This window comes from Odocoileus virginianus, chromosome 31 (assembly GCF_023699985.2).
Source record: "Odocoileus virginianus isolate 20LAN1187 ecotype Illinois chromosome 31, Ovbor_1.2, whole genome shotgun sequence".
Taxonomy (NCBI): Eukaryota; Metazoa; Chordata; class Mammalia; order Artiodactyla; family Cervidae; genus Odocoileus; species Odocoileus virginianus.
Genome location: NC_069704.1, coordinates 37,947,856 through 37,963,701, shown reverse-complemented (window position 1 = coordinate 37,963,701; position 15,846 = coordinate 37,947,856). Strand labels below are relative to the sequence as shown.

Here is a 15,846-nt window from a genome sequence, read left to right as displayed (position 1 = left end):
CCAATATTCTTGCCTGGAGAATCCCAGGGACGGGGGAGCCTGGTGGGCTGCCGTCTGTGGGATCGCACAGAGTCAGACATGACTGAAGTGACTTAGCAGCAGTAATGCATTCAGTGTATATAATTAATAGAGGGTTTTTAATTGTTAGGTATGGTTTCAGTGGCTAAATAATTTGGGAATCTTCCTGAAAACCTTTCCCCTGGTGGCTTAGACAGTAAAGAATCTGCCTGCAATGCAGGAGGTCCGGGTTCAGTCCTTGAGTTGGGAAGATCCCCTGGAGAAGGGAATGGCAACCCATTCCAGTATTGTCGCCTGGAGGATCCATGGACAGAGAAGCCTTGTGGGCTACAGTCCATGAGGTTGCAAAGAGTTGGACACGACTGAGGGACTAACGCATCTTGAATATAAATATAACAAGTAACACCCCTGTTGAGTAGCGCAGAAAATGAGGGGAGAGGAGGAGACAGACGGGAAGGGCAAGCAGAGGTTCAATGGGCTGATTCTCTTATAGTAAGTGCCCTACATGCAAATGAGCTCCATTCCAAGAGCATGTGTGTGAATCCAGTTTGTTTGTTAAATCCAGCAAAGCTAGCCCAGGTATCCAACTTAACACAATCAACTATACAGTACTATCATAGGTTTATAATACTTTTCTCACAAATAACACATGTAAACAAACAAAAAATAAAACATTTTTAATCTTACAGTACAGTACCTTGAAAGTATAGTAGTACTAGCTACATTACAGCTGTTTCACGCTTGGTTCCAGACATCCTGGGCTTGAAATATTGACTCTGTACTCCTGTATTCTGTACAGTAACACAGAAGCACAGCCACTTGTAGAGGATGCACGCACATAAGCGTGTACACCAGACGCAAGAACTGGCTCATGTGACTGGCTCATGCGGATGCATGTTCACATCTTTGAAAGTTTGCAGCTTGTAGGTTCCTGTCTTTACATTTGTACACAGTGTCCTGGGAAGATGAGGGGCTTCAGAATCAGTCACTGCTGTGACCCAGTTCTGGCTTCCCATTGGCCGCTGTGTGTTCTTGGGCAAGTTACTTAACTTCTCTTGAGCCCCAGTTTCATATTTGGAAAAAGTCAGGAAAATACATAACCGACAGGAGCCATGTGGGGAATGGGGACGTCCTGTCTATAAGAAGCATTGTACAGTGCCTGCCATGTGGTAGAGGCTTGATCAGTGTCCGTTTTCTTCCTGTCTCTCTCTGCCTATTTGGGATGAAACGTGTGATTTGAATGATCTTGATAAGCTGGGCTTCCCGCTCTGGGTCTGTTGTTGCAAAGATCTTTTTGCTTCGGTCCTCTCTTCCTTTCTCTTCTCTCAGCCTTTTTTAATCTTATTAGTCTCAGCAGCTAGTAAGGACTCAATACCAGAGAGCAATTCTAGTTTGCCCATGTGAGGGTTCGGTAATAATTTCCAGTGTTTCAATGGAATTCAATATTAGGACCCAGAAGGCAATACTTTTTTTAAATACGATAATGACTTCAGTGTGTGTTTTTTCCTATTAGCTATCTGGCACAAATTTTAATGTGTCTTTCCAAGTATTCATTTTTCTTCAGAACGCCCTAAACTCTGATTTATATATGCCAATATTGGTGACTATTATATAATTTTATTTTTAATTTTATTGTGAAAGTCAAATAATATGAAACATACTATTTTAACCATATTTAACTGTACAGTTCGGTGGCACTAACTACATTCACATCTCACCGTCACCCGTCTCCTGAATTCTTCACTTTCCTAAGCTGAAACTCTGTCCCCATCAAACACTAACTCCTCATCCGCCCATCCTGCAGTCCCTGGCCTCTACCAGTGTACTTTCTAACTCCGTGAATTCGGCTATTACGGGTATCTTCTGTAAGTGGAATCAAGCAGCATTTGTCTGCCTTGTTGTACTGTGCTTAGTCGCCCAGTCATGTCCAAGTCTTTGCAACTCCATGGACTCCATGGCCAGGCTTCTCTGTCCATGGGAATTCTCCAGACAAGAATACTGGAGTGGGTTGCCACTTCCTCCTCCAGGAGATCTTCCCAACCCAGGGATTGAACCTGGGTTTCCCACATTGCAAGTGGATTCTTTACCATCTGAGCCACCGGGGAAGCCCTCATTGTTGTGACTATTATATAATTTTATAGCAAATTTTTTCCACTATGACCATCTTCAAATTAAAATGAAAAGGGAAAGGAAGTATACATAAACAAATTTATTTCAAGAACTTTTCAAAAATATTAGTTTATACTTTTCATTAATATGTATGACTTTGTATATTTCTCAGTATAAAAAAAGAGTAAATTCATGGATCACCTTGAGCTATTGCAGTCAGTTGGGGAATCCATCATTATCAGTTTGATACAGGTGACCTATTTTAGGGCAGCTCTTTAATCAGTGCCTTAGTCATTGGAACCCAGGAACCATTTGCTGTAATTTATCAGCCCTTTGTGGTGTGAGGTAGGACTCTGCTAGAAAAATTAATTTCAGAGCACTCTGCTCTGGTGATCTGTGACTCAACTGATGCTTTGGGAATTTTAGAGCATATTATAGGTTAAAAAAAATTACCTTTCAAAAATGTAAGCTACCTGTATTTTCAAAATATTCTGTTTGTTTTTGGCTGTGCTGGGTCTTTGTTGCCGTGCAGACTTTTCTCTAATTGCTGCGAGTGGGGGCTACTCTGTAGTTGGCGATGCTCAGGCTTCTCGTTGCAATGACCTCTCTCATCATGGAGCACAGGCTCTAGGACACGCAGGCTTCAGTAGTTGCGGCCCATGGGCTCTAGAGCACAGGCTCAGTAGTTGTGGCTCACCGGCTTAGTCGTTCCCTGGCATGTGGGATCTTCCCAGACATGAGATCTAACCCACGCCTCCTGCATTGGCATGGGGATTCTTTACCACTGAGCCATCAAGGAAGCCCCAAACTACGTGTATTTTTTTAATTATTTATTTATTTGGCTGTGCCTGGTCTTACATGTGGCATGCAGGATCTTTTTAGTTGCAGCCTGCAGGATCTAGTTCCCTGACCAGTGATGGAGACGGGGCTCCTTCCATTGGGAGAACAGAGTCTTAGCCACTGGACCACCAGGGAAGTTCCAAGTACATATATTTTGAAAGGTGGCTGAAGATTTAAGCAAATACTTAAATACTTCATTTAGATTGATAATCCCTCTAAATATGAATCTGCTATAACAAGCTGTTCCATAAATGTCCTGTTTCCTTTTTGTGATTCTTGGATTCCATACATTTATATTCTCTGTCATATTCATTTCCTAGGGCTGCCATAACAAAATACCACCAACAAAGTGGCTTAAAACAATAGGGATTGATTGCCTCACAGTCTGAAATCAAGAAGTCTGTAGCATCAATTCCCTCTGAGGCATGTGAAGATGAGTCTGCTCCCTGCGTCTCTTCTGGCTTCTGTGGGCTACTGGCTTCCTTCGCTTTATTTAAAAAATTTTATTTATTTTTGGCTGTCTTGAGTCTTTGTTGCTTCCAGGGCTTTTTCTCTAGTTGTGGAGAGCAGAGGCTGCTCTCTCGTTGTGGTGCACGCGCTTCTCACTGTGGCGGCTTCTCTCGTTGAGGTGAGTGGACTCTTGGGCTCGTGGGCTTCGGTAGTTGCAGTGCTTGTAAGGTCAGTAGGTGCAGCTCTGTGCTCTGAAGTAGGGGCTCAGTAGTTGTGATGCATAAGCTTAGCTGCCTCAGAGCATGTGGGATCTTCACCGACCAGGGATTGAACCCATGTCCCCTGCATTGTCAGGCAGATTGTTAACCACAAGACCACCAGGGAAGTCCTGCAGGCAACCTTTGGCATCCCTTGCCTTGTCGATTACTGTCTTCTCCTTGTCCCTTCACGTGGTGTTCTCTCTGTGTATAAGTATCTGTCTTCTCACCTCCCCTCTTTGTAAAGAAACCAGTTAGACAGCAGTGTCTAAGGGTGCCTCCTACTCTAACATGACCTCATCTTGACTCATTACCTCTGCAGTTAGTCTGTGACCACATGAGGTCACATTCCGAGGTCCCAGGCTTAGGACTTCAACCTGTGCCTTGGGGGACGGGGCACAGCTCAACCAATCAAGGAAAAAGTTTGCACATACTCTGTTTTCTGCAGAAAAAGGACTGACCTCTTTTATAACTGTATCCTATAGTTTTAGGAACTCTTGGATCTCATGTAATGAGGTGGTCTTTCTGAGGAGTGGAGGAGAAGAGTAAGGGGGAAATTTGCAGGTCTCTGAAAGCATTCTTAGAAATGATGGTTATGGTGTAGGGAGGAAATAGATAACAACAGTTTTGAACTCTGTTGGAGCACAAATGTTCACCACAGACTTGGGTTTTTCTCCCCTAATGAATTCTGTCTTTAACATGATCTTGCATGTAACATTTATGTTTGTAGGTTGAGTTTGGGTTTATTTTCTTATCATAGGGCCTTTCCATCAGGGTTTATTGATGATGTCATGGGTGACGTGGTCTTGACATACCATAATAAATGCAACCTGCATTTAATATTTTCAACATCATTCCACATCTATAGCATTTCTCATGTTGTCCTTAAAAATAGCCTTTCGGATTGATGAGTAAAAGTGTTAAATCTTTTACAGATCTTCAGGAATTGTGATAGTGTCTGCAAGGCAGAAAAACTCTCAGCCACATCTTCAGCCTGTTAATTTTTCACTCTTTTATAAATCTAGGCATTTAGTCTCATGAATAACTTTTTGATATTGTCACTTGGTCTCTTCTTAGTTCTTTGGGGAACTTATTTTAATGAATGACATTCTCTACTGGTGCTGTTGATTTGATGTGTATGTGTAGCTATGGTTAAGAATGTACTCTTGCTAGGAATTGCATGATTCTAGAAAGACTACAGAATATCCCATTGCTTTTTGAATTGTCCACTCTGGTAGTTTAAGGGCTATCCCAGGAATGGAATCTATGTTTACTTAATCATTCCTGGTTCACCAGAGGGAACAGAGGACGTGTTTCCCACTTCCCATTTCCTTCCCCATCCTTTTAGCATCAAATATACAGATAGGAATGCATTCTAATCAATACTTGCCCATGCTCTCCTTTTAGGCATTTTTTACAGATAAGTACTTGCAGGAGCATCCTGAAGACCTGGAGAAGATTGAGCTGCTAAAGCAACTGATAGCTTTGCAGGTGTGTCCAGGGAAGGTGTGGTGGACAGCCCTCCATGCTCCTTGGGGGACTGCCTTGCATGATGCTCTCTAGGGCAGTGGTCCCCAGCCTTTTTGGCATCAGGGACCAGTTCTATGGACAACAATTTCTCCTCAGATGGGGGTTGGGAGTGATAGTTTTGGAATAATTGAAGCTCATTGCATTTATTGTGCACTTTATTCCTTTTATCAGTACATCAGCTCCACCTCAGATTATCAGCCATCAGACCAGAGGTTGAAGACCCCTGCTCTGGGGCATCCATCTACAAGCCCCCATTTAGGGTTCATTTTTTATTTAAACTCAGAATCACAACCTATCTTGTTTATTTGGCAAAGTGACACAGGAAGAGCATTTCATTAGACTGTGCAGTGTTGAGAGCGGTCTTCTTGGCAGGGAGGTTAAACTCCCCCAGTTGATTTATTTGTGTTTCCATCTGGGAATTGTTGGTCTCAGATTCTATCTTTCACTACTTCTGTAAACAGTGGGAGGAAATGCAGTTATACAGTTCAGTCCCAAGGTGAAACCGTCAGTTGTTCAGTTGTTCCTGCCCCAGAAAGCTCCCCAGGCTCATGTGGATTTGCCTTGCTTGGTCACCTGGTTACTTGTGTCCTAGGTGTGTGAATGCCTCTGCATCTTTAACCCAAGGGCATCTGGTTCCCAAGCCTTGTGCTAAGAACCAGCGTTTTCATTTGATATGTTCTGTGTCCATCAGTTGACCTGTCCACCCTTACCCTCCATCCTCCGCCAGCCTCGAAATCTGAATCATCCCTCTTCCTAAACCTCATCCCATTCCTCTCATGCCTTTTTCTGCAGATGCCTTTGCTGACAGAGGGGATCCGCATCCATGGGGAGAAGCTGACGGAGCAACTGAAGCCGCTGCATGACCGGTTGTCTTCCTGCTTCCGGGAACTCAAGGACAAAGTGGAAAAGCGCTATGGGGTCATAACACTGGTAGGCTTTGTCTCAACAGCCTATGAGCTTTTCTTATTCCTGACCTTTTTCTAGTCTCTTCTACTATTCGAGATACTGATCCATTTTTCAGGTGCCAAGTGAGTCAAAGTAGACTAGGAATGGCTTGAAAACACTGGGTGGGAGAGGGAGGGCTGGGTCAGAGAAGGCATGGTTTGCTCTTGATGACCTTCAACTGTTGTTGTGTTGGACAGTGGTTCTCAAACTTGAATGACCATCAGAACAAGCTGGAAGGCTTGTGAAGACACAGATCGCTGGGCCACATTCCCTGGGATTTTCATTCACTTGGTCTGGGGTGAGGCCCAAGAATTGGCACTTCCAGCATACAGTAGGTGGTGCTGTGGGTCTAAGGACCACACTGTGGAAACCACACTGCTAGAAATTAGGATTTCCAGATCCCAGACACTACGTACTTGTGTCCTATCTAGCCCAACTCTTACAGTTTTTCCAAATCTTTTTTTTTTAATTTTATTTTTTGTTTTGGTGAAACGTTCACACCCTTTGCACCTTGGAAGAGGAGAAAGAATTGTGAGTTACATTTGACAATGCACGTAGCAGATTTCATGATTTCTTAAGGATAATTGTAACATTTCTCACTCTGGCTGGTGGTTCAGTCAGTTAAGAATCTGCCTGCAATGCAAGAGGCCTGAGTTCTATCCCTGGGTTGGAAATATCCCCTGGAGAAGGAAATAGCAACCCATTCCAGGATTCTTCCTTGGGAAATCCCATGGACAGAGGAGCCTGGTGGGCTACAGTCCATGGTGTTGCTAGAGTCAGACACAACTTAGCGACTACATCTAAAATTTCTCACAGCTACAGTTTTCTGTTTTTTCCTCCCAAGAAATTAGGTGGGAGGGGTACATGGGCCAACCTTTTCTCTCCTACAGTTGATGGTATGCTGGGTTCCAGCTTCATTTAGCTGTCCTTTTTAACATAAATATATCCTACTTTCTTCAAAAGTTGAATTCTTGAATTCCAGATTTTTAAAAATACTCTTTCCTCAAATCATAGCTCTGAATTTCTTTTCATGTATTGCTGTTCCCCAATTCCCACACCTCCATCTCTGTTTCCTTTTTCTCCCAAGTGTCTTTTTGATCCTTTCTCATAGTCATCCAAGTGTTTAGTCAGGCCTTCCTATGAATTTACCTCCTAACCTGCTGCCAGTTTTCTTTTAGGAACATTTGTCTTTTACACAAATTCCTAGATGGCAAAGACTTGGCTTTCACTCAGTGAATTTAGTTTTTGTTAGACCCAGGTCAGTATTAAGATTTGGATTTGATATGGTGGCCCTATGGGGGTAATCAGTCCTACCAGAGACATGTCATATGACAGAAGATCCGTGTTCCTTTACTTCCTAAGATTCACCAGGATAAGCTTTAGGTTTATAGTTTCAATCTTAAACTCTTTCTGTTATTCCAGTATTTGTTTTTTTAAGTGCCCTCTTTCAGAAGCTAAGTTGGAGAAGCAGACAAAGGGTTTTGCTATCCTATTGATGGGTAATGAACATCTTGGCTTTTCCCTTCTCATGGGATTGGCAGAAAATCAGGGTGAATTTTTCTCTAGTCTTAGAAACAAGGCAAGTTTAACCTAAGTTGTGTCTATAACTAAGAACATAAGGTAGTGGTGGAGGACTACACAGGGGGAGTGAGGGAGGAATGGATTGGGAGTTTGGGGTTAGCAGATGCATGCAAATTATTATATGTAGAATGGATAAACAACTAGGACCTACTGTATAGCACAGGAAACTATACTCAATATAAGCCATAATTGTGATAAGCCATAATGGAAAAGAATATATATATATATAAGTGTATATATATATGTTTATCAGTCAGTTCAGTTGCTCAGTTGTTTCTGACTCTTTGTGACCCCATGGACTGCAGCACACCAGGGTTCCCTGTCCATCACCAACTCCCGGAGCTCATTCAAACTCATGTCCATCGAGTCGGTAATGCCATCCTGCCATCTCATCCTGTCATCCCCTTCTCCTCCTGCCTTCAATCTTTCCCTGCATTAGGGTCTTTTCCAATGAGTCAGTTCTTCACATCAGATGGCCAAAGTATTGAGCTTCAGCATCAGTCCTTCCAATGAATTTTATATATATATATATATATATATATATATATATATATCTCTGAATCACTTTGCTGTACATCAGAAGCTTATCAACATTGTAAATCAACTATACTTTAAAAAAATAAATGTAGAGTTGTTAAATATACAGAAAATGAATTCACAGCTTAGACTTTAAAATATCAGGATGTTGTGATATACAATTACAAAATATCTCATTATATCATATTATAATAAGCAAAATAGTACATCAATAAAATCTTTCCAGCTATAGAAGAAGAATATAAGTATTTGTAGTATTTCACAGCCAGTGAAGCACAGGCACCAGCCTACCAGGACGGGGTCCCAGCCCCGACACGGATGGGACTGGCCGTAAACCAGTGGGAACTGCGCCAGTTGCTAGGGGCTGAATTCCAGGCCAGCTAACCATGAGGGGTCATGTCTCCTTCAGCCGCCCAACTTGACCGACCGGAAGCAAAGCCGCACAGGGTCTATGATGATCCCCTACATCATGTCATCCACGCTGCGGAGGTTGTCCGTCACTTCAGTGGCCTCCTCTGTGATCTCCACCTCTTCTAACTCATCTGATAACGCTCCTTCCCGACCAGGATCTGATGGGTAAGGCTTTGATCTCTAATTGCCAAGAAGGATGGGTAAATCTTTCCTAGTGTTTGCCTTTGGTCACCCAAGTGAAACTTGGTCAATGTGGATGTGTCATCTTCATAGGAAAATAACTCACAGTACTTGAGTTATTAGTTTTGGGATATTTCTCATCATCTTCCTCATTAAGAATATCATTATTTAGATGATAATAACAACAGTTATGAAAAATAGAAAAAAATCACCCGTAATCCTATCACACCCTATCACCCACCCAGTCATATCCTAGTTTGTCTCACAATAATTTCTAGTTATTGCTTGCCTTTTGTTTTTCATTATTTCAATTAAAATTTTTTTTGGCTGGACCAGGTGGCATACAGGATCTCAGTTCCCTGCCCAGGGATTTGAACCTGGGCCATGGCAGTGAACGCTGGGAATCCTGACCAGTGGGCCCCTGGAGAAATCCTTCATTATTTCAATTTTTTAAAATAATTTGAAATTTTATTTCATGAATAAGAAATATAATCACATATGAAATTTGAAAGGTATGAAAGGGTATATCATGAAAAAAATCTCCCATCAGTCCCAGGCTCCCAGCTTACCCGTACCACTCTCCAGAGGCCCGTGATACTAGGTTCAGGTTTTGTTCTGCTTTTTGGCTGCACTGCTGGACGTGTGGGTCTTTAGTTCCCTGACCAGGGATTGAACTCGTGTCCCCTGTGTTGGAAGCTTGGAGCCCCAAGCACTGGACCGCCAGGGAAGTGCCCCTGGTTCTGTTCTTGGTGCCTTTCCAGCAGCTTTTCATCTGTACAGAAGCAGTTCCTAAATATATATCCTTTCCCATGTTTTTGATTTATAAATGGTGGTGTATAATACTTTCTGCCTTGCTTTATTCACTTACTAGATCTTGGAAGTCATTCCATTTCAGAACAAAGAGAGCCTCCTCTTTTCTTTGTGGTTAGATATCTGATGATACACCTACACCATAAAACACTCCATCATTGTTTCCTGATGGACATTTGATTGATTTAAGCCTTTTACTGTCACAGTAGTGATAGCAATGAATCATCTTCATATATATATTATTTTGGGGGTGAGATGAATTGGGAGACTGGGATTGACATATACACATTACTGATGCTGTGTATAAAACAGACAGCTAATGAGAGTCTACCGGATAGCACAGGGAACTCTACTCAGGGCTCTGTGGTCAGCTAAATGGGAAGGAAATCCGAAAAGGGGGATGTATGTATCCCTATAGCTGATTCACTGTGCTGGACAGCAGAAACTCACACAACATTGGAAAGCAACTGTATCCAATAAAAATTAATTTTGAAAAAGAATGGAAAAAAATTACTTTGTAAATATTTAATTATATCAATATAAGAAAAAGTCAAGAAGTGAAATTACTCTGTTAAACATATATAGCTGCAGTTCTCAAAATTATTCCCAAAATGACTTTCACAGAGATTGTAATCATTTATAGTCCCACCAGCAATATGCAAGGGTGCCTGGCCGCTCGCACCTTGCCACCAAATTGTGTATCATCAGGCCTTTTAGTTTTTGCCGATCTGAGAGGTGGAAAATGTTTTCTTGCCATGGGGATTTTGTTTTGTTGCGTTCGTGGTTTTTTTTCTCTTGTGTGAAGTAGAGCGTTTTTTCATTTGTTTAGTAGCTTGTATATATTCTATTTTCTGTGAGCTGTGGTCACACGTGTGCATTTTTCTGTTGGATTCCTGCCCTTTGTGTTGAGTTGAAATAGTACCCCAGTTTTTCCTTTCTCTTTTGACATCACCTAAAATATATTCTCATATCATTTCTAACCCTTTGCTTAACATGGAGTATAGGATGCACTTCCAAAAGCATGTATGATCTCTATTCAGGAGAGGTACTTTTTTTACAGTTCTTTTTTTTTTTTTAATTTTTATTGGAGAATAGTTAATTTACAATGTTGTATTAGTTTCAGGTGGACAACAAAGTAATTCAATGATACATATACATAAATTCATTCTTTTTTAGATTCTTTATAATTCTTGCTGTATTATCACCAATACTAATATGCAATGCTATATGAAATGTATGAGTGACTATATCATTTTTCATAATATATTCACTTATATTAGGTATTTTGATTATTTTTAATCTTCTAAATTCCTAAAGATTAAATAATACCTGGTTTGTTTTTCTCTTTTATGGTTTCAGTCATGCTGTTAAAGAGATACTATTTACTTTGTGGAAGGGCTCCCCTGGTGGCTCAGATGGTAAAGAATCTGTATGCAATGCGGGAGACCGGGGTTCATTCCCTGGGTTGTGAATATCTCCTGGAGAAGGGCATGACAATCCATTCCAGTATTCTTGGCTGGAGAATCCCCATGGAGAGAGGAGCCTGGAGGGCTACAGTCCATGGAGTTGCAAAGAGTCATGTAGAAGTTCTGTTCTGTTCGGTGGGATTCTTTTCTTAATTGAACTCTGGCCCATTAAAAATTTTTTTTTTTTCCAAGTAGCTATTGAGAACCAGAGACCCCATAATTGCTGATCTATTAGGGCAGGAAACACAGAGCAGATGACTGGGGTCCTTTTCTTGCTGTGACCCCAGGCAAGGTGGATTATAGCTCTTGCCCACATTTGCCCAATGAGTATGAAAACATCATTGAACTTCCCTGTCAGTCCAGAGGTTAAGACTCTTTGCCTCCAATACAGGGGGTGTGGGTTTGATCCCTGGTCAGAGAACTAGGATCCCACATGCTACACAGGGTGGCCAAAAAAAAAATTTTTTTTTTTAAATTAAAATAGTACTTACTATTTTTCCCTTTATAACTGATAAGCAGTTTAGGGAGAGATATTTCAAAATATCTCTAGACTCTCTTTTTCTCATCAAATTCTTCCCCTCTGTATATTAGCATCTAATCATGATTCTTACTATGGCATTTGAAAATTTGTCATTGTAATTAAAAAAATATATTTTTTGAGAAGTTCTCCTATATGCTAGGGCTTCCCAGGTAGCACAGTGGTAAAGAATCCGCCAGCCAATGCAGGAGACAAAAGAGACAGAGAGTCAACCTCTGGGTCGGGAAGATCCCCTGGAGAAGGAAATGGCAAACCCACTCCAGTATTCTTGCCTGGGAAATTCCATGGACAGAGGAGCCTGGTGGGCTACAGTCCATGGGGTCACCAGGAGTTGGACGTACTGAGCATGCATGCATCTATTTGCTAGGTACTGTTGTAAGTATTTTGTAATAACCCTTTGAAAGTGAAAAAAGTATTAGTTGCTCAGTTGTGTCCGACTCTTTGAGACCCCATGGACTGTAGCCCACCAGGCTCCTCTGTCCATGGCATTCTCCAGGCAGGAATACTGGAGTGGGGTAGCCATTCCCTTCTCCAGGGGATCTTCCCAACCCAGGGATCAAACCTGGGTCTCCCACTCTGCAGGCAGATTCTTCACTGTCTAAGCCACCAGGAAAGCCCTAATAACCTTATGAGATGGATATTACTGTATCATCCCCATTTTTATAGATAAGGAAACTGAGGTATGAAAAGATTTTCTGCCCAAGGTCACCCAGCAAGTAAATGTAGGTAAGACTTGAACGGAGGCTGTAGGGCCCCAGGACTTGCGCTCTCATCCACTATATAACGCTGCCTGTTCATGTGCTACTGTATGAACTCTGTCTTTATCTACAAGTTCTGTAAGATCTTATCTTCCTAGCATAAGATAAATATCCACTCGTGTTTTCTTGACGTGCTTGGGTGGCCTCATTTCTGTGCTTGTAGACCTTGAGATGTTCACTTGGCCGTCGGAAGTTCAGATTTAGAACCTGAGAAGGAAGCCACTGGTTAAGGTGCTGTTGAAGAGTCATATCCTCTGGTTTTTTGGGCATCATTTGTCACTGTCAGGTGATCAGTGTTTTCTGCCCTTGTCCTTGTTTGTAGCTGACAGGTCAGTCTTTTTTTCTTTTTTTGACATGTAGTTGATTTATAATGTGTTAATTTCTGCTGTATTGCAAAGTGATTTGGTTATACATCATATATATTCTTTTTCATAGTCTTTTTCATTATGGTTTATCACAGGATACTGAATAGAGTTTCCTATGCTTGTCAAGTAGGACCTTGTTGTTTATCCAGCCTCTATATACTAGTTTGCATCCACTAACCCCAGCCTCCCAATCCTTCCCTCCCCCACCCCTGATAGGTCCATCCTGGAGCCACTTTTGGAGCGCAGGGCCTCATCAGGGGCCAGAGTGGAAGATCTGGCCCTCAAAGAGGAGAGTGAGACTCGGACGAGCAAGTTCAAGATTAAAGACTGGAGTCTGAGCAAGTCCCAGGTCATCGCAGAGAAAGTGCCAGAACCTGATCTGATGGTAAAAACAAAAAACCCAAAACAAGATGACTATAAATTTTCCACCGTGTTCCCTGTAGGCAGGCTTTTCACCATTGACATCATAACTGTGAGTGACCAGGTTGAAACCTGGCGTGGTTTCTCAGGACACAGCAGCCTAGGATGGGCTCAGATCTCAGATGGTGCTAAGAAAACCATGTACAGAGATCCAACTCTAAATCAGTAACAGCGCAAGATCTACCCTCAGTGGAAATATGTGGATTGATGCTTAGAGTTGTGGTTCTCACCACCGTGTTCCATGAGCCCATCCAAACATTGTCATTTCCCTTCTTTTAGTTTTAATAAAAAGTACTTTTTCTTCCATAAGCCACATCATGTTGTTAAATGTGGTGGGACCGGGTATCCCTGAGAATCAGGGTGGCTCATCTGCAGACTAAATGACACAGCCCATTGGCTAGCCGGAAAATAGCCTGTGGGCCGGTGATTCCCTGTTTGTGTCTTCACCTTCTTACCCCCCATGTGCTAGTGTGGTAAACTTACAGAGGGCTCCTGGAATTTTGCCCTTTAACAAGATTCTGCTCTGCAGACAGGGCTGTTTAAGGAGTATTGATGAGTTTGACGCTCCTCACCGTGACGATGTTTTGCTCTGTTTCCCCCCACCCCCCACTAGAGCCCAGCCAAGAAATCTCAGAGACCCAAGAGCCTCCAGCTGTCGGACAATCGGCTGACACCATTTCCTGGCGCTTCACCTCCACAGTCAACAACCCTGAGCCCACCCCCACTCACTCCTAAAGCAACCAGGCCCCTGAGTAAGTGTACCTGTAGAGACCCCTTATCGTCATTTCACTAGGTGATGGAGTGCGTTTATGAATCTGGGCCATTTTTAATCAAAATAGCCACAGGGGGTCTGAGATGATAGGTTGGTTCAGTTTGGTGGTCATGGGTGTCATTCAATTAGATTAATGTTTGGCCAGAGTCCTTAGGTTGCTAAGACTCATTAAACTTTTCTGTACAGGGAGCCAGGGGGCTTCCTCGTGGCCCAGTGGTAAAGAATCCACCTGCTAATACAGGAGACACACAGGTCCAGTCCCTGGGTGGGGAGCAGGAATCCAGGTAGGAACGCCAGCTCAATCCCTGGAGCAAGAAATGGCAACCCACTCCAGTATTCTAGCCTGGAAAATCCCATGGATGGAGAATCCTGGCATGCTACAGCTCCTGTGATCGCAAAGAGTCGGATATGACTTAGCAGCAATACAGGGAGCCTCACAGGGTTTCACTGCCCGTTTTCCAAATAAATGGGATAGACTGGACTAGGACTAACTAGACAGGAAGTAATTTAGGAACTGTTGGGCAAGTAACCATGTGCTTTATGTGGAGAAGGGTCTGGAAGGACAAGACATAGACAAATTACACTCAGGTTTGGGGAATCAGCAGTACACAAGTCTTGAGATGAAGTACAAGGATGCTTAACACAAAGGAGCAGTGGAAGAATAGATCATCACCCCAAACAGGAGACTGTAGTCAGCCAACATCAGAGTTAATCAGGCACGGTTTCCTGGAGGAAGTAGATATTGCATTCTTTAAATCAGGGGTACCTAAGCTCCGGGATCTCATGCCTGATGATCTGAGATGGAGCTGATGGAATAATAATAGAGATAAAGTGCATAATAAATGTAATGTGCTTGAATCATCCTGAACCCTCCCCCGCCCCCCCACCGCCACCACAGTCCATGGAAAAGTTGTCTGCCACGAAACCAGTCCCTAGTGCCAAAAAGGTTGAGGACTGCTACTTTAAATGATAAAATTGTAATAGTCCAATATAACGAGCATTTATTAACTACCTAGTTTGTGGCAGATGTTTTTTCCTAAGTACTTGGGATATATCAGAGAACAGAGTAATACTCTTTAAATTCTAGAAAATATTCTCATGACTTCAGTGTAATAGTGACACCCTTCAACAAAACATGAAATTTTTACTTAAGAATTTCTCATGACACCTTCTGGTGAAGGAAGGGTGCTACGTGTGTCCCAGCAGGTAAGAGGTCTTCATTCTGTCCACAAAAACTGTAGAATGTGACCTTAGCGATTTGACTGACCAGGTGGTTTAGGGTGGCAGTGGCCAGCGGAAGTGCCGTGAGACTCCTCGGTGAGTTCATCTCTCTGCCTTCATCTACTTTGTGTCATTTCCAGGCTCCCCATCATTGCAGACAGATGGACCAACAATGGCTAATGTCCCACCGCCGCCTCCCCCCAAAAGCAAGCCCTATGAGGGCAGCCAGAGGAACTCTGCCGAGGTAGGAAGGTGACAGGTGACACGGGCTGGGGGGCACCCACCACTCATGGGAATGTAACCTTGGATTTCCCCAGGTTCCTGATAGGCAGGTTGTCCCATTGATTTGCCACTCTGATCAGTTTTTTGATTGATGCCTGAAATGACGAAAGAGAGGGGAGTTTTCGATGGGAAGGAAGAAGATGCTGTCTGACCTTTCATTGGATTGAAGGGCCCTCACCCTGGGTCCAGAGGAGGGAAATAAGCCAGGAGTTCTGACTCATACCTGAGTGAGTGAGGGATAGTCATTCTGGAAGGGCCTCCAGTAGTTTTCCTTTATTCATTCAACACATATTTACTGAGCCCCTACTATACATACGGGCTTCCCAGGTGGCACTCGTGGTAAAGAATATGCCTGG

General features: G+C 42.8%; 1 protein-coding gene across 1 annotated transcript in view; it reads left to right on the top strand.

Annotated features, from left to right (window-relative positions):
* The window catches only part of DOCK5 (dedicator of cytokinesis 5), a 269,322-nt gene that overhangs the window by 248,253 nt on the left and 5,223 nt on the right, over positions 1-15,846 (top strand). The window contains exons 46-51 of the mRNA XM_070459648.1: positions 5,082-5,165; positions 5,997-6,134; positions 8,677-8,843; positions 13,012-13,180; positions 13,829-13,967; positions 15,349-15,452. Coding sequence (XP_070315749.1) covers positions 5,082-5,165; positions 5,997-6,134; positions 8,677-8,843; positions 13,012-13,180; positions 13,829-13,967; positions 15,349-15,452 — 801 coding nt within the window. The remainder of the gene's footprint in view (positions 1-5,081; positions 5,166-5,996; positions 6,135-8,676; positions 8,844-13,011; positions 13,181-13,828; positions 13,968-15,348; positions 15,453-15,846) is intronic.